Raw genomic sequence first — 26,654 nt, forward strand, 5'->3', positions numbered from 1 at the left:
ATAATATATCACTCACAATATCATTTTTTTAAATATTTGTTGTGTATATATATATGCATATAGACAAACCAATCATCTATTAAAAGTAAATGTTAAATTTTATTTGATAAAAAAAGACTATTTTAAATTTTTTACAATTGTATTTTTATGTATATTTAAATTTTTTTGATTAAATAGCATATCAATAATAATATTATTATTATTTTGAATCTTTGTGTGTGTGTGTATGTGTGTTATATATATATATATATATATATATATATATGAACAAAACTACTATATTAAGAGAAAAAATTAAATTTTGTTTAATTATGCAAAATATTTTTTTAAAATTCCATTGTATTTTTATAAAAAAGCAAAAAAATAAATTTTTTAAGAAAGACTATTTTGATTTTTGTTTTTGAATTCAATCATATTTTTTATTTATATTTTCAAAATTTTAGTTTAATTATTTGTAGCTGAGTTTTCTGTTTATATATATAAATGCTAAAGGTATAACAAATGCAATGTACAATGATATTTACAATAATAATACCATGATATTTTGCTATTTTATCGCGATATTTTGCATTTAATTTATCGTGATATTTTGGTATATTAAATTTTTGTATTGAATTTTTGTGTTGTAAAATTTGGTGTACAAATTTTGTTATATTAGGCAAAACAACCAACGCTAAAAGCAAAAACTTAAATTTTATTTGATCGCGATAAAATATATTTTAATTTTTTAAAAATTAAATTGTATTTTTATCTATATTCTAACATTTTTAGATCAAATATTTTATCACTTATAATATCATCTTATTTTTTGAATATTATATTCAGTATTATCTGTATCTATAATTTTAAATTGATGAACAATATAATATTTGTATTTTTTTATTTGATGACATTTTTACTATTTTTGGAAATGTATTTTGGGCAAAAAAAATTTTTTGAAATTGATGTGTCTCATAAAAAAAATTTACTGTCATGATTTTTCCAAAAAAAGAAAGTATTACCATATATTTGTCTTCTTCACCAGTAATCTTTCTCCCCAAATCTGAAATTTCAAATTTCAATCGCATCGCATGATAATTAATCAAGAACGACTTTTGAGTTTCAAAACTTTCACCACTTTCTTTCGATATCGATTCTTGGATTTCATAGACTTTATATGGTATTCCTTTTTTTCTAATTTTTCTGATTCTTTTTAGTAATGTGTGCATGATATGTTTTATTCACGTATATGATTAGAGATATAGTGTAAGAAATTTTTTCAATTGATGCATACATTTTTTTTTAGTTTCGTATATTGTCAAAAAAATTGATGCTTTTAAGTGATTATTATTTAGATCATTTTAGTTTTATTATTTAATTACATTATAAAGTTTTTGAGCATTATATGTTTTTCTTATAATTAATTAAGTTTATAGGACCTTGCATATTTAGTTTTAAAAAAATCTCTTTAATAATTTTTAAAAAGTTGAAAATTTTATTCCGGTTCATGAAAACCCTTTTGCTATCAAATACTTCAGCGTTGAGCCAAAAAAAAAAAATCCAAAAAAAATTCCAAAAAAAAATAAACCGAAAAAGAAAAAGAAAAGATCGATCAAAAATTTTAATTTTTGAAAAATGTCCTAAACCAGAAAGGTCTTCACAAAAAAGCAGCTATACAATCATGGTCGAAGGAAAACTTATTTGCCACAATTTATGAAATAGAGACATGCATGCACTCTAGCTTGTATCTATCTGGTAAGTTAGATCCTACATATACAAACACTGTCTAAACATACATGATACATCTAACGGTTGACATTTTTTCAATAAATGTGGGGTTCATTATTTTTTAGTGAACCCCGCATGTATTGTTAAATGATGACCATTTTAAAGGCACTGTTTGGTGTGAAGGATAACACATTGATTGATTAATCATCATTACTATATCAAAAGCTTGACTCAAGTTCTTCCAAGGATTTGTGTCATGCACCATTGTCTAATCCAAATATATTGATTTAAAATCCTTAGATTATTTATCAATCATCATCTAATTCATGAACCAAACGATGCCTTAATAGTGCCTTAATAGTGTCTGATGTAAAGGTAATTAAGTTGAAATACTCCTATCTTAAATAGCTCATATATATATATATATATACATATTGTTTTATACATGTGGACTATATGATATATTATGATTATTTCAATGGACCTGAATATAATTTAATCCAGCCCGCATGTTTAGTTTTTGGACTTCAGTTTAATTAAGATTTGCCTCAACATGCTTTATTAATTAGATAAGTCAAATAGTGACAAATTTAAATAGGCTAAAACATTAAGTTATGTAATGAATGAAAACTAACATAAATACAAACTAAATATAATATTATATTAATGTTATTTAATTATTCTAATTTGAATACATATCAAGTAAATTAATTATTTATTCACAATATAACTCGATTGATTCCTAAATCGATAAAACAGACAAATACTCATATAAATTATTTGAACAATGGATCAATTATAATATATAAAATGAAATGATATAAATTAAATTTTAAAAATTATACTCTATATTGTGAAAATAATATGATTAAATTAACTCTTAATACTATGGATATCTGAATTTTTGTTAATATTTTTTTCATGTAAAATTAGCCCCCTCTAAACATATCCTGGTTACGTCCCTGCATGTAACCTAAACGAAGATGTTTAATTGTGGTAAATAGATATTTCAAAAAAAGGAAAGGTATGTCATCAAATGTAAATAAATAAATAATATATAGCTAAATAAAAGGAAGAAAGGGTAACGTTTGTATTAATCTTGAACGATGTCTTCTTCTTCGGCAATGCAATTCGGGTATGGGTCGGCCATCCGTAATATCGATACTTTTTGCCATCCCTAAGTACTTATCAGGAAGCACTAAATGCACACGTACTACGTACGTACATTGGTAAAGAGTCGTCGGTGAACACTTGAGTACATGCAATATATATTCACTTTTTTTTCAAAGGATACTAATTAACGTTAAAATTACAAGTACTTGAGGATGTCTTCTTTCAGAGCATTAGACTTACTTGAAACTTTGAACACTTAAAGAGTGCTTAGCATTTAAAGTCCTCAAAGCATTAAACTTGAATCCTCGATCGATCTGCTCATTTCTCAAGCATTGTTGCACTGATGGAAAATATTTTTTTTGTCTATCGACTTGTTCATTTTTTGTTTTTGTTCAATAACTTTTTAAAGTTTGATTTTCATACATTAACTTTTAATTGTTGATTTTGGTACAATTGATGATGTGGCAGCTTGACACGTCATCATTTTTCGATGTCACGTCATCAGCTGGATCAAAATAGCCGAAAACTAAAAGTGTGTGTCTAAAAACCAAACTTTAATTTGTAAAATTAATGGATCAAAACCAAAAAAAAAAAAAAATACAAATTAATGGACAAAAAAAACTATTTTTCCCACTGATATGTTGGATCATTCAAAATCATATTCGCTACAGCTTTTGTATTCACTAATATTGCGAGGGCCCTCGTTAATCATATGTTATATATTGTTACTTTGTCGATCTTCTCATTAATTCTCAAAGCACTGCTGCGTTGATATATGATTATATTCGATCATTCAAGATCTCGATGCGTTTCTTGTATTCGTCCATATTGTAAGGTCGATCCTAATTATGTTATTTATGTTCACACATTAATAATCTTTTAATGTAAATAGCAGAAGACTAAGTTTGAAAATTCATAATTAGTGGACTGAAAGATTTTGCAGCGCATGACCTTGTCGTATAAAATTAATACAAACCCCTGAACCATAATACAGTGTCGGATTCTTTCGACGTAAATAAATACTGAAAATACACTATTAGGAATATACATCAGCAAATGAAATAGTTCAAAACTATCTGACACTGTAGTGAACACGACTCAACAAAATAAAACATGCACATGCTCTCATGGAACCTAGCTCTCGAGCATCCAAAGAAGAAACACATTCAATACCCTACCATATGTCCGAACATATTTATTAATTTGTGTCAAGATTAGAATATTTACAAGTTAGTGTAAATTTATATGTTGTCGTAGTCATTTGTAATTTGAGATGAGATTCAATTGTTATTGAAACGACCCTAACTCTATAATTATTAAATAAATAAATATGCGGAAATTTTTTTTTTTATACTTACTAAATAAAAGTTGTACATATATGCCCATACATATATGCACAGAATAAAAAGATTTAAAAAAAATAAATAAATAAATACTTAAATAAAATGCATTCTTTAATAAAATAAATATCTGAGTCTATATTTAATTAAAATACTGTCATGAGGAACTAATTAAAAACTGCATGCACTAAAAATATTTAAAAGTAACATTCCAAAACCCAACCACTGAAAAATACTTAAAATAAATGTAACATGCTGACATAAATAAAACATGCAATGTGACTCAAACAACTATCACGGTCACGGGGTCACTGCATGTCCGCTCATACATCCTCGCCTCCGGTGGGTACAACCTCATCCTCAACGTACTCACCTGCACCATACCAGTGTAGTGAGCCTAGAGGCCCAACATGCTAACATAACAAGGGTTTAAAATAATTTAAAACAATTAAATACTAATACATAACATATACATGAATGAGCATGCTTAAAAATATCATGGCATAAACATAACTTAAATAACATAGACATACATAATACATAACATTGTTGAGCAAGGTAATTTTCTAACATCGCATGGTTGTATCCGTAGTGTAATCTTAAATCATACATTAAATACTGATCAGCGTGAAAACCAACGTACGTGGCGGTGACGAATCACCTCTTAAATTGGCAGTAAACTGCCCTTCAATAGTTCACATATGGGGACGAATCCCCCTTAAATTGTCACACTACTTCAACTTCCAACATAAAATATTTTATTATTGCTCAACCTTAAACATTTAATTATGCATAAAATTATTTCATGAATGCATGTACTTAAATAAAATGTGTGTCCTTCATATATATTTAATTTAATTTCTTACTAACATATAAATATTAAAATAACTTCAATGCATAAAAATAATTAAATATATAATCAGGACACATGCAAATTTCTCATGGATTGTACTGGACTGCTGGCCCTAACACTCAGGCCCATTTACTTAAATCTGGCCCATTAACACTGAGACTGGCCCAATAACATACTTAAGCCCAATAAAAATTATTCTAAGCCCAATTAAATAATTAAAGCCCATTAAAGCATTCTAGGCCCAAAAACAACTTAAACTGGCCCAATGAGCCCAAAAGCCCAAAGACTGGCCCAATAACTTTTATGGGCTCAAAAGCCCATAAAATTAATGGACTAACTTAATTAAAATTTTAAAAGCCCAAATAAAATTTTTTGGGAGTCCAAATAATTTTATTTCAAATTAATTGGCCCAAAAACCCATTAATTCATAAAATCTTTTAAAAATAAAAAGACTCGAGCCCGGCCCACCAAACCCAGACCCGGACTCACTTAACCCGACCCACGACCCACTGACTTGACCCGAACCCAAGAACCCAACCCGGACCCAGCCCTAACCCTAAACCCGAACTCACCCTCTCCTCTCCTTCTCGGCCGCCGCGTGCAGCAGCCCTTCTAGGGCTGCTGCCGCCCTGCTCCGGCCACCCCTGGCCGGAGCCCCGCCGCCCAGACGTAGCCCACGTCTGGGCGGTCCTAACCTAGCCAAGACCCCAGCCCCATGCAGCCTGAACCGCCAAGGCCGAGCCCTCTTCCTCGAAACCCTAGCTGCGCCTCCATCTGCCCTTCCAGCCCTCACCTGTTCGGCCGAGCCCAATCCAGCCCCTAGCCCAGCCATGGCTCGACTCTAAGGACCCTACCAGACCTAAGAACCATCAGCCAACAGCCCTTGACCGATCCATATCCAAAAAAACGTGAACATGAAACAAAAATGGGAAAATATGAACTCCTCAAACCATACACACTTGTTTTTCTGAAAATTCTTGAAAGAATCCAATGCATACACACACACACCGTTATACACTGATATAATACAAAGAAATAAAGAAGGGATCATGCCTTTCACCGTAAAAACGAAGAAAAAACGAGCGTGAGACGATTCCGGGACGACGGGGGCGATGACAACCGACTTGGACCTTCAAAAACCGAGGCTATGGTGTTCTTTCTTGTGGGAAGCCGATGAAGATGATGAATGGAGGGGAGGGAGGCGGCTAAGAGGGGTAATCGGTTAAGGGTTTGGCGTAGATTAGGTTAGAGTTTTTATTTTAATAAAAATAGGTTTTTAGGATAATTAAAATATATAAATAAGGGTTTTTAAATTCAAAATATATAACTTAAAACTCTAACTAACAATTAAAATCTGATAATAAATTTAACAATCCCGAAATACATAATTAAGGGAATTTTAAAAATACTAAAAAGTCAATATTTTGGCTTATTTTGAATAAAAATGGACTCCTAAAATTATATAAAATTAAATACTAAAAATTTTGAGATAATAAAACTCAAAATAATATTTTAGGGCTCTAAAAAGGATCATGAAATTAATTGGCTAGAAAGTTTTCATCTCGTCCGTCCACGGCCCCGTCTACGCGATAAAATAATTAAAATACTAAAAATCATAAAAATCACTAATTATGGGTTAAATACTTAAAAAATAAATTAAATCATGCACAAATAATTCACATAATTATTTAACCCATAAATCTAAAATTTAAATAATTAAATATCCTAATTATGCATGCGGATTTACGTATTTAAAATATCGGGTGTTACAATTCTCCCCCCCCCCCCCCTTAAATTGAATTTCGTCCTCGAAATTAAAGTACTTACCCGAACAACTCCGGGTAGCGAGTCCTCATGTCTGCCTCGGTCTCCCAAGTAGCTTCCTCCTCTGAGTGATTCAGCCACTGGACTCTGACCATCGGTATGACCCGCGTCCTAAGCCTCCGCTCCTCCCTTGCCAAGATCCGCACTGGCCTCTCCTCATACACTAGATCTGGTGGCAACTGTAAGGGCTCGAAATCCAACACATGCGACGGGTTGGAGACATATCTCCGAAGCATGGATACATGGAAAACGTTGTGCACTGCCGCTAGCCCTGGAGGTAGAGCTAAACGGTAGGCCAACGTGCAACCTCTCTCCAAGATCTCGAATGGCCCTATATACCTCGGATTAAGCTTGCCTCTCCGGCCAAAACGCACTACTCCCTTCATCGGTGACACCTTCAGGAATACGTGATCACCTACAGCGAACTCCAAATCTCGTCGTCTGGCATCTGCATAACTCTTCTGCCGACTCTGAGCAGTCCTCATCCGATCTCGAATCTGAGTCACTATGTCAGTTGTCTGCTGCACAATATCAGGACCCAGCAAAATCCGCTCACCAACCTCATCCCAATGCACAGGAGATCTGCATCTCCTCTCATACAATGCTGCATAAGGAGCCATACCTATAGACGACTGAAAACTGTTGTTATAGGTAAACTCCACTAATGACAGTCTAGTCTCCCAAGAGCCCCGAAAATCAATGACACAAGCTCTCAGAAGATCCTCGAGAACTTGGATCACCCTCTCAGACTGACCATCTGTCTGGGGATGAAATGCTGTACTGAACAAAAGCCTCGTCCTCAAAGCCATGTGCAGACTCTTCCAAAACGCAGATGTGAATCTCGGATCTCTGTCTGACACAATAGACACTGGTATGTCATGCAGTCTAAGAATCTCTCTGATGTAAAGCTCTGCATACTGTGTCAAAGAATAAGTAGTCCTCACCGGCAAGAAATGAGCTGACTTGGTGAGTCTATCCACAATCACCCAAATTGCTGTGCAGCCTCTGGCACTCCTCGGTAAGCCAACCACAAAGTCCATCGTAATATTCTCCCATTTCCATTCCGAAATAGGAAGAGGTCTAAGAAGTCCTGCTGGACGCTGATGCTCTGCCTTGACTTGCTGACAAGTCAAGCACTCTGACACCACTCTCCCGATGTCACTCTTCATCCCGGGCCACCAATACAATAGCTGCAAATCTTTGTACATCTTCGTACTTCCGGGGTGAATGGAGTACGGAGATGTGTGAGCCTCTGCTAAAATCTCAGCTCTCAACTGATCGACGTTCGGTACCCACATCCTACCACGGTACTGAACGATACCATCCTCCACTGTATACAAGAGGTTACCTCTAGCCTCATCTCTCTGTCTCCATCGCTGCAACTCCTCATCAGTAGACTGTCCCTCCCTAATCCGATCTCGCAGAACTGGCTGCACCGTCAACACTGACAAGCTCGGTGCATGGCCACTCGGATAACACTCCAAGCCAAATCTCTGAATCTCGCTCTGTAGTGGTAACTGTACGGTCAAACATGATACCACTGACGACTTCCGACTCAAATCATCGGCCACTACATTAGCTTTACCCGGATGGTAGCTAATGTCACAGTCATAGTCCTTCACCAACTCCAACCATCTGCGCTGTCTCATGTTCAACTCCTTCTGTGTGAAGAAGTACTTGAGACTCTTGTGGTCTGTGAAAATCTTGCACTTCTCTCCATACAGATAGTGCCTCCAGATTTTCAAAGCGAAAACCACTGCTGCTAACTCCAAGTCATGCGTCGGATAATTCTGCTCATGAATCTTCAGCTGCCTCGACGCATACGCAATAACCTTACCACACTGCATAAGCACTGCGCCTAAACCTAGTTTAGACGCGTCGGTGTACACCACTAACTCCTCGTGTGGTACTGTCATCGCTAACACTGGTGCAGTAGTGAGTGCTTCCTTCAGCTGATCGAAGCTCCTCTGACAGTCTGAACTCCAAATAAACTTTGCATTCTTCTTGGTCAAGGAAGTCAAGGGTACTGCAATAGAGGAAAAACTCTTGATGAACTTCCTATAATATCCTGCCAAACCCAAGAAACTACGAATCTCTGAAGCATTCTTCGGAATACCCCAATTTTGCACTGCCTCAACCTTAGACTGATCAACTGTAATCCCATCCCTCGAAATAATGTGGCCAAGAAATGCCATCTGCTCAAGCCAAAACTCGCACTTGCTGAACTTGGCATACAAACGATGCTCCCTCAAAGTCTGCAAGGCTGTCTGAAGATACTGTCGATGATCCTCGATGCTCCTAGAATAGATCAAAATATCATCAATAAAGACTATGATGAACTGATCTAAATACGATTGAAAGACTCGGTTCATGAGATCCATGAAAACCGCTGGAGCATTGGTCATCCCAAATGGCATCACTAAGAACTCGTAATGCCCATATCGTGTCCTGAAAGCAGTCTTGGACACATCTGCATCTCTAACACGCAACTGATGATAACCAGATCGCAAGTCGATCTTGGAGAACACCGAAGCTCCCTGCAACTGGTCAAATAAATCTTCTATCCTCGGCAGTGGATACTTGTTCTTCACTGTGACCCTGTTGAGCTCTTGGTAATCGATGCACAGTCTCATACTGTCATCCTTCTTCTTCACAAATAACACCGGAGCTCCCCACGAAGAAAATCTAGGACGAACAAAGCCTTTCTCTAACAACTCCTGAATCTGCTCCTTCAACTCTTTCATTTCGGTAGGAGCAAGTCTGTACGGTGCCTTAGAGATAGGCACGGTGTCTGGCACTAAGTCGATGCCGAACTCCACATCTCTCACTGGTGGAATTCCTGCAACATCCTCCGGAAAGACATCCGAAAAGTCACGAACCACCTCTATCTCTGACAATGATCTGCTAGATGGCTCTGAAGTCGTGACGATACTCGCTAGAAACCCCTGGCAACCCCGTCTCAACAACTTCCTCGCCTGAATATGAGATATCACCCGAAGCATATCACTGCTCTGAGATGCATGAAAAGTGAACGGGTCGCCTAATGTAGGTCTCACTGACACTGATCTCCGACGAAAATCAATCGAAGCTCCATTGACTGTCAACCAGTCCATGCCCAAAATCAAATCGAATCCACTCAATGGCAAAACCACCACATCTGCTCGAATGGAGTGTCCCTGCAGTTCCAACTCCAGTCCTCGAATAACCTTCGAGGTAGAAATAATCTGCCCTGACGGCATAGTAACATCATACCCACTGTCACTACTCTCAGGTGGGATGCCTACCCGCCTGATAAACTCCAGGGAGATAAACGAATGCGTAGCCCCTGAATCTAGCAACGCAAACGTGGAGTTGCCTCCAACTAGAATTCTCCCTGCACGCAGAAAATTCCCAACAGTTTCATACCACTACTAAATTTTCCCCAACGAGTCACTACTAATTCTTAATTCTAATCACAAGTAAAACATGCTTCCTATTCTAACATGAAGTTAAATAACCCAACTAACAATAAATTCCAAATTAAAGACTAAATTTTTAACCAAAGAAAAGTTATTATAATGCTAGGGATAAGATATACCGGTGATCAAGGAGGTGTCTGGATCTACCTCCTCGGCCTGCATCACGAACACCCTACCAGCGGTGTTCTTCTTCCTCGGGCAGTTAGCTATCTGATGCCCTGGCTCCCTACAGTGGTAGCAAACTCCTGCTCCCAATAGACAAGGTCCCGAATGCATCTTCTGGCACTTCGGGCAAGTAGGATAAGCTATGGCATTAGGGGCCCCGCCCCTCTGCTGCTGCGGCCTCTGCTGTGGATTCGGGCCCTTAGCCGGCCCTGTATACTGCTTCTTCGCAGGAGGCTGCGAAGATGGTCGCTGATACCCTGCCTGAAACTGCCTCTTCCCCTGCTGCTCCCTCTGGATCTCTCTCCGACCCTCCTCGGAAAGCAAGGCTCTACTGACTGCAGACTCTTAAGTAAGGACGTCTGCCATGCGAACATCATGCTTGATATCTGCCTTCAAACCCTCCACAAACTGCCTCAACTTCTCTGGTGGACTATCTGAAATCAGAGGCACAAAGTGACAGCCCCTCTCGAACTGTCTCACATACTCAACCACTGTCTTGTCCCCTTGACGGAGACTCATAAACTCACGGATCATGCGACTGCGCACATCCTCAGTGAAGTACTTGGCGTAGAAGATACGCCTAAACTCTGCCCATGTCAGTGTAGGAAGGTGAACTCCTCTGGCTGCACCCTCCCACCAGAGCGCTGCATCACCCCTCAGCATGTACGTCGCACAGTTCACCATGTCGGTGTCTGTGATCCCCATATAAGCAAAGATGGACTCCAGAGAGCGAATCCATCCCTCCGCCACCAAAGGATAGGTGGAGATCCCCCACGTCTGTTCATCGGTCTGGGAGGTATTCTGCACCACCACATATTTCTTTACGTAAATCGCCATGCATAACTAAGTTGTTTAAAAGTAATGCTAACTTAAATCCAAAGAATTAAATCATACTATAAACACTTAAAACTTACAGACCGGTAGCGTGGACTTCTGAGCTCGCATAGCAGTAATGACCCCTCCGAGGACCGTGCTCTGATACCAACTGAAACGACCCTAACTCTATAATTATTAAATAAATAAATATGCGGAAATTTTTTTTTTTTATACTTACTAAATAAAAGTTGTACATATATGCCCATACATATATGCACAGAATAAAAAGATTTAAAAAAAATAAATAAATAAATACTTAAATAAAATGCATTCTTTAATAAAATAAATATCTGAGTCTACATTTAATTAAAATACTGTCATGAGGAACTAATTAAAAACTGCATGCACTAAAAATATTTAAAAGTAACATTCCAAAACCCAACCACTGAAAAATACTTAAAATAAATGTAACATGCTGACATAAATAAAACATGCAATGTGACTCAGACAACTATCACGGTCACGGGGTCACTGCATGTTCGCTCATACATCCTCGCCTCCGGTGGGTACAACCTCATCCTCAACGTACTCACCTGCACCATACCAGTGTAGTGAGCCTAGAGGCCCAACATGCTAACATAACAAGGGTTTAAAATAATTTAAAACAATTAAATACTAATACATAACATATACATGAATGAGCATGCTTAAAAATATCATGGCATAAACATAACTTAAATAACATAGACATACATAATACATAACATTGTTGAGCAAGGTAATTTTCTAACATCGCATGGTTGTATCCGTAGTGTAACCTTAAATCATACATTAAATACTGATCAGCGTGGAAACCAACGTACGTGGCGGTGACGAATCACCTTTTAAATTGGCAGTAAACTGCCCTTCAATAGTTCATATATGGGGACGAATCCCCCTTAAATTGTCACACTACTTCAACTTCCAACATAAAATATTTTATTATTGCTCAACCTTAAACATTTAATTATGCATAAAATTATTTCATGAATGCATGTACTTAAATAAAATGTGTGTCCTTCATATATATTTAATTTAATTTCTTACTAACATATAAATATTAAAATAACTTCAATGCATAAAAATAATTAAATATATAATCAGGACACATGCAAATTTCTCATGGATTGTACTGGACTGTTGGCCCTAACACTCAAGCCCATTTACTTAAATCTGGCCCATTAACACTGAGACTGGCCCAATAACATACTTAAGCCCAATAAAAATTATTCTAAGCCCAATTAAATAATTAAAGCCCATTAAAGCATTCTAGGCCCAAAAACAACTTAAACTGGCCCAATGGGCCCAAAAGCCCAAAGACTGGCCCAATAACTTTTATGGGCTCAAAAGCCCATAAAATTAATGGACTAACTTAATTAAAATTTTAAAAGCCCAAATAAAATTATTTGGGAGTCCAAATAATTTTATTTCAAATTAATTGGCCCAAAAACCCATTAATTCATAAAATCTTTTAAAAATAAAAAAACTCGAGCCCGGCCCACCAAACCCAAACCCGGACTCACTTAACCCGACCCACGACCCACTGACTTGACCCGGACCCAGCCCTAACCCTAAACCCGAACTCACCCTCTCCTCTCCTTCTCGGCCGCCGCGTGCAGCAGCCCTTCTAGGGCTGCTGCCGCCCTGCTCCGGCCACCCCTGGCCGGAGCCTCGCCGCCCAAACGTAGCCCACGTCTGGGCGGTCCTAACCTAGCCAAGACCCCAGCCCCATGCAGCCTGAACCGCCAAGGCCGAGCCCTCTTCCTCGAAACCCTAGCTGCGCCTCCATCTGCCCTTCCAGCCCTCACCTGTTCGGCCGAGCCCAATCCTGCCCCTAGCCCAGCCATGGCTCGACTCTAAGGACCCTACCAGACCTAAGAACCATCAGCCAACAGCCCTTGACCGATCCATATCCAAAAGAACGTGAACATGAAACAAAAATGGGAAAATATGAACTCCTCAAACCATACACACTTGTTTTTCTGAAAATTCTTGAAAGAATCCAATGCATACACACACACACCGTTATACACTGATATAATACAAAGAAATAAAGAAGGGATCATGCCTTTCACCGTAAAAACGAAGAGAAAACGAGCGTGGGACGATTTCGGGACGACGGGGGCGATGACAACCGACTTGGACCTTCAAAAACCGAGGCTATGGTGTTCTTTCTTGTGGGAAGCCGATGAAGATGATGAATGGAGGGGAGGGAGGCGGCTAAGAGGGGTAATCGGTTAAGGGTTTGGGGTAGATTAGGTTAGAGTTTTTATTTTAATAAAAATAGGTTTTTAGGATAATTAAAATATATAAATAAGGGTTTTTAAATTCAAAATATATAACTTAAAACTCTAACTAACAATTAAAATCTGATAATAAATTTAACAATCCCGAAATACATAATTAAGGGAATTTTAAAAATACTAAAAAGTCAATATTTTGGCTTATTTTGAATAAAAATGGACTCCTAAAATTATATAAAATTAAATACTAAAAATTTTGAGATAATAAAACTCAAAATAATATTTTAGGGCTCTAAAAAGGCTCATGAAATTAATTGGCTAGAAAGTTGTCATCTCGTCCGTCCACGATCCCGTCTACGCGATAAAATAATTAAAATACTAAAAATCATAAAAATCACTAATTATGGGTTAAATGCTTAAAAAATAAATTAAATCATGCACAAATAATTCACATAATTATTTAACCCATAAATCTAAAATTTAAATAATTAAATATCTTAATTATGCATGCGGATTTACGTATTTAAAATACCGGGTGTTACAGTTATGCTTTTCAGTTTTGAATAATGAATAATATATGTGCACTCTACTTATAAGTTTTGGAATTAAGTTTTGAATGAATCTTAATTAAATTTAGGGAAAATTGCAAATTTAGTCCGATATGTTTGTAACTTTGCGATTTTGGCTCTTTATGTTTTCACATTTCAGTTTTAATCCTGCATGTTTTGATTTTTGACAATTTTGGTCTTTTTTATTCGAAAATGCTTGTGTGGCACTGTACACGTCAGCTCCACATCAGCACTGAATTGGTGCCACGTCAGCGCTACGTCGGAAAAAGGACTAAAATTGCCAAAAAAATAAAGATAGCGGACTAAAACTGAAATCTAAAAATATAAAGGACTGAAATCGCAAAGTGACAAACATACAGGACCAAAAAAGCAATTTTCCCTTAAATTTAATATAGAAACTAATTAACGAACATATAAATATTTATGTATTTTGTGTCTGGATTTAACTGTATGAATGTTAGTAATTTGATATTTGTTCGAGTTAAATATTAAATTTGTTTATTTATTTTATTTCTCTATTTCTTTATTTATTGCTGGAATATTCCGCTGGAGGTCGTTATGTTAGCATTAATTACGTAGGGAAAATTGTAATTTTAGTTGGAAAAATTGACTTATTTTGAGTTTTAGTCGTATAAATTGTTAAAGTTTGGTATTTATTCATCAACATCGATTTTTTTTTATCTTTTTTTTTGTCTGAAATCATTAAATCCACCGAATATTATTTATTTGACATTGATGCTCTCCTATATGGTTCATGTGACAAGAATAAAGTCGAAATTACACGCATTAACATCTACCTAAACAGAAATAAAGGGAAATTAGACAAACATTTTCCCTTTCATTTTGAAGTATTGTGGGTCATTTTGTTTCATTTTCCCCTTTCTTTTTTCTTTGATGGGTATTATTGTGTTTAATTAATATATATATATATATATATATATAGGTTTTATTCTCGTTACATGTGTCACGTATGAGAATATCAGTGTCAAATAAATCATATTCATGGATTTAGTGTTTCAAGTAGGGCTGGCATACCGTACAAAATATCGAATTATACCGGTATCGTACCGAAATTTTTTCGATATACATACATTTTTTCGGTATGTCGGATTTTTTTTTCGGTATGTATACTGTTATGAATTAACACAAGTTTGAATTCCAGAAACAAGAATAGATTCACCACTTCCAGATTACCACTATAAGAACTCGCAACGCAATTCAATGAATTAATCGAATCTAGCTTCAAAACAACAACAAGAACAATGCACACGAGATTTACGTGGTTTAGTCTTTTCAGACCTATATCAACAAGAGAGTAAGCCACCGATTTTATTGATTGATCAAGATAGAGTTTCCTCAAGTTTAATACACCAACTAAAATCAGAAATTCGAGATTACAAGCTTGATACTCGATGACTTTACAGATTAAAGATCGAGTGTTTCTTCTTCCTCCACTGATCTCAATCTGCCTTCAAGTATCTTCCTTTGATCTTCGAGTCCTTCAGTTGGAATTTTCCCTCACTTGAGTTTCTGTTATGTTCGTTACGTTGTGTTCCCGAACTGCAGTAAGCTCCAGGCTCCATCCTTTTATTTTTCTTACTGGACTTGGGATTTCTTTGTCTATCACCGCGCGAGGCCCACAAGAATGTTTAAACTCAATCTTGACCAATCCCCCAAGGCCCAATATTATTTGAGGCATACATTTAACATATACGGTATCAATATGAATTTTTTTATATATATACCAAAATTTTGAAATTTTGATATCGATATCGGTATGAATTTTTTTTCATACCGGTATTTTTGTTACGGTATACCGAAAAATCACCCCTAGTTTCAAGTAAAGAAAATACTAGAACAAAAAAAAATCTAAGTTATTGGATGAAAAAAAAATTTCGACATTATATTTTAGGAAAATGTTATATGTACAATGAGAATTACAAATTTGATTACAAAGTTCAATTGAAATTAAAAAATTATCCCTACACTCTATTTGGAAAAAATATTTCAAAAGTGTATTTAGGATAATTTTGTAATTATAAATACAATTTATAACTTAATTTGTAATCTCATTTGTACATGTAGCATGATATTACAAGATTTGCATGTCAACAAAAAAAATGAACTTAGTCCCCATATTAGATGTTTCAATGTACAGTACTTTCTGGGTACGTGGTCGATATGATGAGAATATAGATTAATGAGTGCACAGTTTGGGTGATGTGAAATTGTGATCAATAAATTTTTATTAGCGGATTTTAGTTTAGCTAGTTAAGTCATATAATATTGCAAGCTTTGTATATAAGTATAAAATATACCGAGCAAGAAAAACAAAACTGTCAGACAAGGAAAATAGAACAAGAAGAGAACTGAGAAAATTAAATGTATTTTTCTTATCTTGATTCGTTAATGAGATTTTGCAATGTAGGGACTCACACTGTAGATCTAATTATCATCATTGGTCCAAATAAGTGGAGTTCATTGGATTACCCTCAAGATAGAACTAATTAAAACCCGCGGTTACACCACTTATTGGATTTTATATACAAACTCATCTCATTACAAGACAAATTAATGCATGTGCATGATAGGATCATATTTGACTACGCGTGTGATGTATTAATTAGGCATGACTTTGGCTACGTACGTATACCTACCTACACTTGAAAATTAATTCAAGACAATATATTGAATATGACATGGGATAGCCAATAGCCTACATTTTTTACAACGTACGTATGTATGTTTAGAAGACATTTGTATTGTGAAATGAAATTAAAATATGAAATTCTTACAACAAATCTTCAGGTCTTTCTTTAAAGCCATCGTAATACAGAGATTCGCGTGTGTACATACAAGTGAAATGTACTGAATAAAAACCTAATTATATAATCTCACAAAGATCATTGCCGGAGCAGCACCAAAATCTTTCGCGACACGCGCAATATTAATACCAACATATGCAAGATCCTCGAAAATGAACCGTATCAAACATGAGCCTGCCCGGTTTCTCCCTCCTCGATTCCGGCCATCGTATCATACAAAGGCCGGTTCAAAGTCTCCGGTAAGTAAAACGCCAAAAACCCTCCTAAAACCCCAGAAACCCCAAACACCAAGAATGGGATTCCATCTCCCAACACAACGATGAACGGCGCCAATATCGCTCCCATTTGTGCTGCTTGTGTCGCACATCCAAGGGCTGCGTTCCGAACGACGGTAGGGAACAGCTCCACCGTGTAAATAAACAACAGATTGTAAGTTCCGGCCATGCCAAATATCCCCAACACACCGCAAACCATCCGTAACGTCTTCCAAACACCATAGCCCTTCAACAAGGCTCCCACGATACAAAATGCTCCACTGAACCATTGTGTCCCTATGGCTAAAGGCTTTCTTCCATACTTATCTAACAAGAGTGCCGTCAGCAGATAAGCAGGCATTTCAGCCACCGCATTAAGCAAAACATTTAGATAAAGATTGGTCCCGAGATTCACCGCATTCAAACTCAAACCATAGTAAACGATCGAGCATAAGAAGTTGATTCCAACAGCTAGGAATAATCGAATCCTTGTGAGCGGCGAACGAAGCACATCCACCAAGGATCCCGTCACCGCTTCTTTCGACTCAAGCTCGGTTTTATCCTGAACTGTTTCGCTCGCCTCTTCGTCCAGGGCGAGGGTGACACCATCAGGAATGTGATTTCCATTACATTTAGCGATGCGATGCATGATCTTCATGGCGCGGTTCGTCTTCCCTCGGATGAGACACCATCGAGGGGACTCGGACACAAAGGGAAGGATGGTGACGAGGAAGAGAATGGAGGGAATAGAAGACGCGACGTAAAGGGCTCGCCATGATCGAAAAACGTAAGCTACACCTGAAAGCACGGCAATCCCAGCTGAGAAGAAGTAGAATGTGGACATTCCGGCTATTCCACGCTTAGAAGGGCCGACGGGTTCGGTGGCTAGGACGAAAGCACAGAGGCCGACTCCGCCGGTGCTGAATCCGGTGAGGAGGCGGAAGAGGACGTAGGTGTAGTAATCTGGAGAAAGTGCAGTGAGACAACCGAAAATGGCATTCAAGATGCATACCACCAATAGTGAACCTTTCCTTCCCAGTTTGGAATCTGAAAGGTGGCCAAATACTCCAGCACCTGAAAAAACAAATATATATATGTTGATGTTACATTCAATCTAGGTTGCAAGGTTTTTTGGTTTCAGAATGGAATGGGATCAAGCTAGCTATATAGGTATTTCAAATCTTATCTGCGGTAACCTATATGTATAATCTTGGTTTGGACATTAATAGTTTTTTTTATATTAACTTTTTTTTTTGTCAAATTAACTTCTCAAAGTTTGTTTTATACATGAAACTTTTAAATTTTGCTCTAATTATTGTTGACGTGACACCAAAAAATAATGACGTGACATTGAAAAAAATCATGATTAAAAGTTATAATTAAAAGAGCTCGTGTCAGCAATTGGATCGAAATAACCAAAAATTAAGAGTTAATAAACCAAAATCAAACTTTAAAAAGTTATAATGAACTTAAACTAAAAAATAAACAATTTAATTGAGGAAAAAAATCATTTTTTCTATTCAATAATACATGAAAAAACACAATATACATATATAAGCTATTATATTTAATGCAAAGAGACATATGAGAAGGTGGGAAAAGGTGTTACAAGTCATGAGAATCTCTTGTTTGATTTTACTTATCCCAAAAAATATTACTTGCACGACTTTTCATTTTAGATGACATGACCCCACCTACTTTATATTGTCCTCGCATGCGCCAGGCCATCGAGGATGAGAAGGTACAAGAAAGAAAATAAACATGGGAAAAGCTATACATGAAATTATAAAAGTATTCTTTCATTTTATTTGAAAAAACTCTTTCCAAAATATATTTATGTAATTTCAAGTGTTACGTGTAACCCAACGTGTATTCCTCCGTGTACATGTAGCATCACGCAATAAACATATGCATATTATCATATTCAAAATGTCGATTTACATTCTTTGGAAGTGGTTAAGGCAATTGGAGAACTTTTTGAATGTTCGGGACCAGATGAGAAGGTGCATGGTCAAGGAGGTCATCATGAAAGAGTTGTTGTTGGGGGAAAGATTTAAGGGTATTCATTATATGCGTCGTGAAGCCAAATCGTATGCACATTCAATAGCTCAGTTTACTTTTCTTGTACGAGTTCTTATACTTAGTTATTTTCTGGATTTTCAGCATGGCTGGTAGACTCTGTAACTCAAGACGTTTGATTATGTAATCATTTACTTTCAAAAAAAAAAATGTCGATTTCCTTTGATTACTTTAATATTATATTGCGACAATTTTATAGATAAACGCATAAAATTTAAAATTTTAGTCCATATATATAGTTGCTTCAGTCATCAATGCTAACCTTTGTAACATCAAGGATGTGACCCATGCACACACGAAATTATAATTTGTTAATTACATTTAAAAATTAACTTTTGAATCCTACGTAAGTTTAAAATCATAAATCAATAAATAATTTAAAAAATGTGAATAACAACGAAAGAGGAAAGGGTCCATCAAATATATATATATAAGATAAATAACTTTGGTGAATTATTGGTCAAATGTGAAGAGTAGAGACATAAATTGTGGTAAGTCAATAATAGCCACAATTAAATAGCTCGGATTATTTTGTTTTTAAAGTGTCATTTTTCTTTTCTTCCAAAAATCATGTACCACTCCCAAATAAGAATTTAAAATTTTAAACCTATTAATGTTTATTAATTAACAAGATCAGTACATCTCTCATGAATAATGCTTCGAGTCGACTCGATTCAGCAATAAAAAATAATATTTTTTCATAAATCGAATCGAGTCAGTGATATATCTTTGTATAATTGATCAACGAAACGATTTCATAAAAAATTTCCTAAAAATAAATTTTAAAAAGATGTGAAGAGGGTTACTGACCTATCATGCAGCCTCCGAAAAACAAGGCTTGCACCAACCCAACCTTGTATTTCTGTCCACAAACCAACCCGAACTCCGCTACCGTCGAACTCTCCTCTCCACCGATCCACTCCCAAGAGCCGGCTTCAAGCTCGCACACGCTCTTCGCCGCCGCCGAGCAACCAGCCGTGCCGCCGCTCGTGCACCGCCAAGCCGGCTCCCGGTCGGCGAAGATGACGACCATGACGTGGAACGCCTCCAGAGCCCAAGCCATGCTTGTCAACACGAAGTGTCTCAGCTGCCACCGCCCGAACTCCCCGCAATACTTCTGCAGCACGTCATCTACGCACAGCCTCTCCGCCGCCACCGGCCCGAGAAGCGGCCGGTGGAGGTTTGGATCATTGGGACGAGAATATTCTGAAGGGAAGTTTTCTGACATCGTAACTTTTACATGGGATTTGGAAGACGACGAGTTTTTTTCTTGTTTTTTCAGTGGTGTTTGAGATTAGATTGGTGTTTTTTTAACTTATAAATATAAAAAATCAAATTATAACATCTTTATAATCATATACAGGTATTTGTATAATAATTTTTATTATAACACAAAAAAATTTAATATAAAAATTTCAAAAATCTCACGATAAATTTAATATAAAATATAATGATATAATATTAAAATCTCACTATATAATTGTTATAAATATCATTTTGCGATAGATTTATAGTGTTTTTAGCATTTTTCTTTTGCTAAAATATACAAATTTCGATTGAATATAATCCCCAATAAATTATACTTAATATTCGTCATCACTCTTCAATCCTAGTTTCACACGTAAGAAAAACGGACTGTAATATAATTAAAAACACGAAATTGTTGTTTAAAAATTCAATTTAGAGGATTATATGCAATAAAATGTAAGTGGATTTGTATATGAGTCATTGTTATTCTATGGAGGTGATTTGTGTATTTATTTATAGCGCCACACACGTGTATAGATAACTTTCTCTTTGATGAGTCAGGTAATAGGAATAATAATATATATGAATGAAAGTAAAGTAAAGTAAAGTTACGCATTCTTTATTTGGATAGATCATATAGGGTATATTCTATGGACATATGGATTTTATGTTTTGATGTTTTATGATACCCAAAAAAACACCTAGAATAAAGTGGATCTTCCTAATTTAATTGCTAAATTTGCTTTCGACCAAGGAAATGAGAAGCCCGTGTTAAAGGCATTTTATTTCCATTACTGTTTTTATGTATCATAGTTGAATAGATCAACTATTAGGGTAGTATTTGTGAGTATATCATTTGATTCATATAAGATCGAGAATATTGATACTCAGTTTTTAGATGGTATTCCAATTGGTGTAATATGTGAACGTGTGACTAATGGTCTAAACATTCGATTCTCTCCACTAATATATTGTCGGACGAGTATTGACATCGTAGTTTGCATAAATTCTCACATATAATCTACAAGAAAATCATTTTCTTATCTTGTTGTCTAGTGTTAGTTGAGATGAAAAGAAAAAAGGAGTAGAAAGAAACAAGAGAAATCATGAGAACAACTTATATTCATATTCCAATTAATATTTGTTACATTGTCTTGGTGTTTATTTATACACTTTCTCAACTCAACTTTACTGAACTAATAACTCCCTCTGACTTTTTTCTAAATGCGACCAAAAAAAATTTCTACTTATTTGGCTTCTCTTCTTTTCTGCAGTTACTCCACTTAAGGTCGTATCAATTGCAAACTACCTGAGCTATCACTTGCAACTAAATTCAAAAGCAAACATCATCTCAACAAAATAATTCACTTTCGTAATTTAAAACTACAAATTTCCATATCCAAGTTTTTGTTTTCAAAAAAAAATTATATATTGCTCCAATCCGACAAAACCAACAATGTAATTCCTATTATGTCAAATTGTCATCTAACCTGAGTGTGTTGCACGATAATTCTACTATTTTCTTGATAGAGTTTGAATTCTTTAATTTTCAAAGCACAACGTTAGAACTTGGTTGCGTCTATGCCTTCTGTTGTCATGGGATCACAAGAAAGCAATCTTAAACAAGTAATTCTTGATGTTGGATCAAGATTTATCGATCGAATATGAGGATATTGAAAGAATTGAAGTAATATACAGAAAATTCATAATTTATTCTGTTTTTTAATCAGATATACATAGTGTTTGAAAAAAGCTGAGAATTCCAAACACTACCGTATTATAGCTAAATTGCGAGCTTGGTCAGAGGCGAAACCTAGCAAGAAAATCAATTTGCTGAATCGACAATTTGCTGAATCGACTTAGCATATTGCCAATTAATATAATCTATGGTAGATATCACAATACTTTAAAATGTTAGTACTCCAAATGACAACCATCTTCCATGAACACATATAACTGTGCATCAAACCACATTTTAAAATAAATCTCCTGAGAGTCTGCCTTTATGTCAAATGTCGAATATACATTTCATAATTTCAAAACATTTTTCAGATGGCCACACAACAGCACTGGCAAAGCTCAAGAGACAAAAAGAATTTGCCTTCAGAACATTAGACCAATAAAGATGTGAAACTGTTGCTTCAACATGACCTTTTCTGCATCTAGGATGTCAAGGAGTTACGCGTTTCCGAGATAAAACTTTTCTTGTTGCGGATGGAGGAGAAGAACCTAAAACCATCCTGGGATTCACTATCAACATTGGGTTTAACTCTTTCCATTGGGAATGCATGGTCCCCCTTGATGAATTTGGTAGACATTTCCTTTTCTTTCTCAGAAGTTCCCATATTAAAGTATCATCTGTACCCTGATCCATATGTGTTCCGTGCGATACAAAATATATGTAAAGCCAACTATCAAATAACAAAATTGTAATGTTCTGTAAATAAAGCATATGGAAATGGAGGCTTGATTGTTGGTGACCAATTTAATGTTGGGTTATGACGATCTCGAACACACATTGTAGAGTGGAAGAGATATGCACAGAGATAAAATATAACAAAAAATGAACAGGAGATCCAGTTAACTGAGGGAGATCACCCGAGCTTTAACTTTAACATGGCCCGACATGGACGAGTTATCCATTTACCTAACTGAACTACTTAAACTACAGTTGGGACAATATTTAAACTACAGTTGGGATGATAAAAAAAAATGACCCATTTTTCAATAGCACCTACATGAGATGTAGACTAATAAAGAGCGGGTTAGACAGATAGTAAGAAGTAGCCTTGAGGCATGGCCTTACAACTCAAGCAAACGACCTTATAAAATATCTATGTTGAGAAAGAAATGCGTGGGCTTTTTGAGTCCCCAATTTTTCATTATCTTGTCTAGTTTTCCGCTAGGAACTATGTAAGTTTTCGGACATTTATATGTAACAAAACACAGTTGGCAAGTCTTGCTATATTCTCTATGAATGCAAAAAAAATGGTTACGCTATGCATACCTCTTGTTGTGTCGTGTTCTCTGGTTCTTTGTTAGCTTTTATTAGCAATCTTGGGTACAATGTCATTTTCTGAGTTCTTTCTTCCATTTCCCTTAACTTGCTCAAAGCCTCAACCCTACTCAATTCAGCTAACCTTGCTGTTTTTCTTGCTTCCTCCAACTCGAGCTTCCTGGCAATCATCACGCTGTCCATCTCTTTAACTACCTCCAATAAATGCGAACATGTTCCTGATTTCATTTCAACTTTAAGAACATTTACATACTCAACCATGGGAGTACACATATGTGTAGCCAATTCATGAATTAGGTCATCCACTCGAACCTCCACTGACCCGAGGGCACCTACGATGAGATCAGAGGCGGCTTTAAGGAGCTTAAGCATTATGAGGGAGAGGTCATTCTTCTGGTTTGACTGATGGATAGAAGAAACATATGTTAATGCTTTGAGGAAGAAATTTTGTATGGAAGCTTGATGGTCTGCTAGGCTCTGGAAGATGCTCGTTTGGCTTGAATTAACCTGAGCTTCAATTTTTCTCAGAAGGTCGATCAGTCGTATAAGTTGTTGCTTCTGTCTATCCTTCAGTTCATTACTAGCTATCATAGCCCTACTCATATAGTTTTCATCCTGAAATTCAAAGAAATCGTGAAAGGTGGGTTCAAAAATATCAACTAATTCAGAATAAACTGCAACAAAAGGCAATAAACCAATGAAACTCCTTGAACAAAGATCATTGTGACAACTCTGCTTATAGGGAACATGTACACCCAAATCCCCAATCAAGTCTTAGAGCTACTCATTTTGATAATAAATGAAAACTTTGCTTGAACATTCTTTAAATTTAAACAAATATGCACCCTGACAATCTTATTCCCAGAACATCACTTCCAGACATGACCAATCGTGATTGCCTATAGATACTAACGGGTTTTACCTTATAATCTGTTGAAGCTTCTTTCTGCATATACTCTACCGAGAGTCAAAACTTTCCTTCATAGCAGTAACTTTCAAGCGAAAATAGCACTTTCCTGTTTATTTACCGAGAACATGATTGTGATAGACATCACTGAGTTCATCTAATAGATTCTCCTCAACAAACTCATTCAGACACCAACTAGTTTTGCGAAACATTTTAATGCTACAGTTAGTGGGAAATAACGATGATATTATATTGGAGGTTAGTGGCAAATTGTGATGATTAACTTTGTATTCCTATAAATTTGTCTCAGTGGAAAGTGTTCTATCTTACAACTCTTCTTCGATCTAACCCAATAACTCCTTATGAATGTAAGTAACTACACACCACTAAACCCATATTCTCCATCACCGTTTGGCGTTTACCCACAAATTTTTTATTTATCTATGGTGATCCTCTACACCTATGAAAACGGCACTTCTTAATTTTTGAAGATATGCACGAAAAATCCAGAATATGAAAGTATAAAGAAGTATACTACAATAGAAAGCTTTATTATACAAGAAAATGTGTTCTCTCTCTGCAGATAATCTAATCTTGGTTATGAGTCATTTGAATTGTAAATGTCAGTTGTTGACTTGTATCCATTAAGATTATTGTTGGATCAGTGAGGATAGCTACCACAAGGGGCTTGAACCTCCTTAAGAGAGCAAGATATCCATATCTTAGTCTGATAAGAGTTACGTTTACCTCAGCTGTACTACATAATAATTAGTACTTTTTGTCGCAACATGGGTGGATATAAATTATCCTACAATTACATGGAGAAGCACCAATAATAAAGATGAAAATTCCATTGATACAACCAAATTCCGTGAGAGTACAAGTTCAAGGAGCAGTTGACTTCCACAATCTAATCTTCACACTGTCACGCAACATATTGCAGGTGCAAGTGTGAATTTATGTATAATAATGTATATTTTACAAGCAAATGGAACTGCTTTCTCAATCGCCAAGAGTAGCCTTTTTGTAATGCATGTCCCTTCTCAATCAACCCTCCCCAACATGAGAACTTTCGGTAGTCTTGTGAAAGAAAAAGGATGAGCGGTAGCTAGCACACAGATGCATGTATGTTAAACTCACACATAATTCAATATAAGGTGAAATCACTAGACTGCTATTTAAAACAATCAGACAAACTCCATTGAAACCAAAGTTATGAGAAACGGGAAGACATTGGCTACTCATCCTCATCCCATTGCATACGAAAGATTCTGTGTGCGCCATGAATACGAAGTATAAAAACTAAAGGCCGAGGTACAACAGTCACTCCATGCTTTGAATTATTAGTACCTCGAGCAATCACGAGACAGGTCAGGTGATAATGCTTTGTAGCAAATTATGTTTCAAATTGGTATTTATTTATATGAACTCTTCCAAGCGTGCAAGGGAAAACAGAATTTTGAAGCTTGATCAGATGAAGAATAAATCTAAAAAGTTACTAGATTACTTGAGAATTCGAGTGATCATTGGCAGTGAGTACAGAATTGAATCTCCCGTCCGCGGCCATTTCAACCGTCTTCAACCCAACAAGTTTCATCAACGGCACAGCCAGGGAGGCAAACACATCTTCCGCCTTGGAAAAACATTAATACAAAAGAATAAATTACTTCCCCAGAAGAAAATCTATTCCAATGAGATGCATCAATAATTCAATCTATTCCAACGCGATGCATCAATAATTAAATACCTCCAGCAAACTGGCGGCGACCTGAGAATTGAGGCGATGGAAGGCGATTTTGAGCTGCTGGTGGGACGAAAGTATTCTCGAGAGCTTCAATTGAAGAGCTTCCGTCGACGGCGGCGACGGGGCGAGGTTGGGGCGAGCTGGAATCCGGCGCGCCATGATCAATTTTTGGCGGGAAATCTGAGGAGAGAAGCTCTAAACATACGGGAGGCTCGATTATGTCTTTTCCCTTTCCTTTTCATTTCATTTTTTTTTTAGGGAAAAAAATTAGAAAAATTATTAGGGAGCTTATTCGTGTTTTAATTCGATGGACTTAATTCGATGGACTTAATTTACATCGTGAAACGATATCACGGATTTTTTTTAGACGAGTCGATGTTACTAATATTTTTTTTAAAAAAAAACTTGTAATTTTATTTCATACTTTAGAAATCTGAAATTACAAGTTTAATCA

The 26,654-nt window shown here is 36.1% G+C and overlaps 2 protein-coding genes across 2 annotated transcripts; both read right to left on the reverse strand.

Moving 5' to 3' along the window:
• Positions 1 to 16,897: 16,897 nt before the first annotated feature.
• LOC140888822 (organic cation/carnitine transporter 4-like) lies at positions 16,898 to 20,652 on the reverse strand. The gene is made up of 2 exons (XM_073296525.1): positions 20,096 to 20,652; positions 16,898 to 18,280 (listed from the first exon to the last, which is right to left on the reverse strand). Exons 1-2 carry the CDS (start codon positions 20,511 to 20,513, stop codon positions 17,115 to 17,117), a joined length of 1,584 nt encoding a protein of 527 aa, XP_073152626.1. The 5' UTR covers positions 20,514 to 20,652; the 3' UTR covers positions 16,898 to 17,114.
• A 114-nt stretch (positions 20,653 to 20,766) lies between these two features.
• On the reverse strand, positions 20,767 to 26,417 carry LOC140888823 (uncharacterized). Its single transcript, XM_073296526.1, has 4 exons — positions 26,204 to 26,417; positions 25,964 to 26,089; positions 23,541 to 24,164; positions 20,767 to 22,898 (listed from the first exon to the last, which is right to left on the reverse strand). The coding sequence occupies exons 1-4, from the start codon at positions 26,357 to 26,359 to the stop codon at positions 22,704 to 22,706; spliced, it is 1,101 nt and encodes a 366-aa protein (XP_073152627.1). The 5' UTR covers positions 26,360 to 26,417; the 3' UTR covers positions 20,767 to 22,703.
• Positions 26,418 to 26,654: the final 237 nt, after the last annotated feature.

The sequence above is a fragment of the Henckelia pumila genome, chromosome 3, assembly GCF_033568475.1.
Source record: "Henckelia pumila isolate YLH828 chromosome 3, ASM3356847v2, whole genome shotgun sequence".
NCBI classification, from domain to species: Eukaryota; Viridiplantae; Streptophyta; class Magnoliopsida; order Lamiales; family Gesneriaceae; genus Henckelia; species Henckelia pumila.

Coding starts and splice junctions, on each gene's coding strand:
- LOC140888822 (XM_073296525.1), bottom strand. CDS start 20,513: ATGTCAGAAAACTTCCCTTCAGAATATTCTCGTCCCAATGATCCAAAC. Junction 18,281..20,095: donor TTTCGGAGGCTGCATGATAG/GTCAGTAACCCT, acceptor TTGTTTTTTCAG/GTGCTGGAGTATTTGGCCAC.
- LOC140888823 (XM_073296526.1), bottom strand. CDS start 26,359: ATGGCGCGCCGGATTCCAGCTCGCCCCAACCTCGCCCCGTCGCCGCCG. Junction 24,165..25,963: donor ATGATCACTCGAATTCTCAA/GTAATCTAGTAA, acceptor TTTGAATTTCAG/GATGAAAACTATATGAGTAG. Junction 22,899..23,540: donor AGAACACGACACAACAAGAG/GTATGCATAGCG, acceptor CATATGGATCAG/GGTACAGATGATACTTTAAT.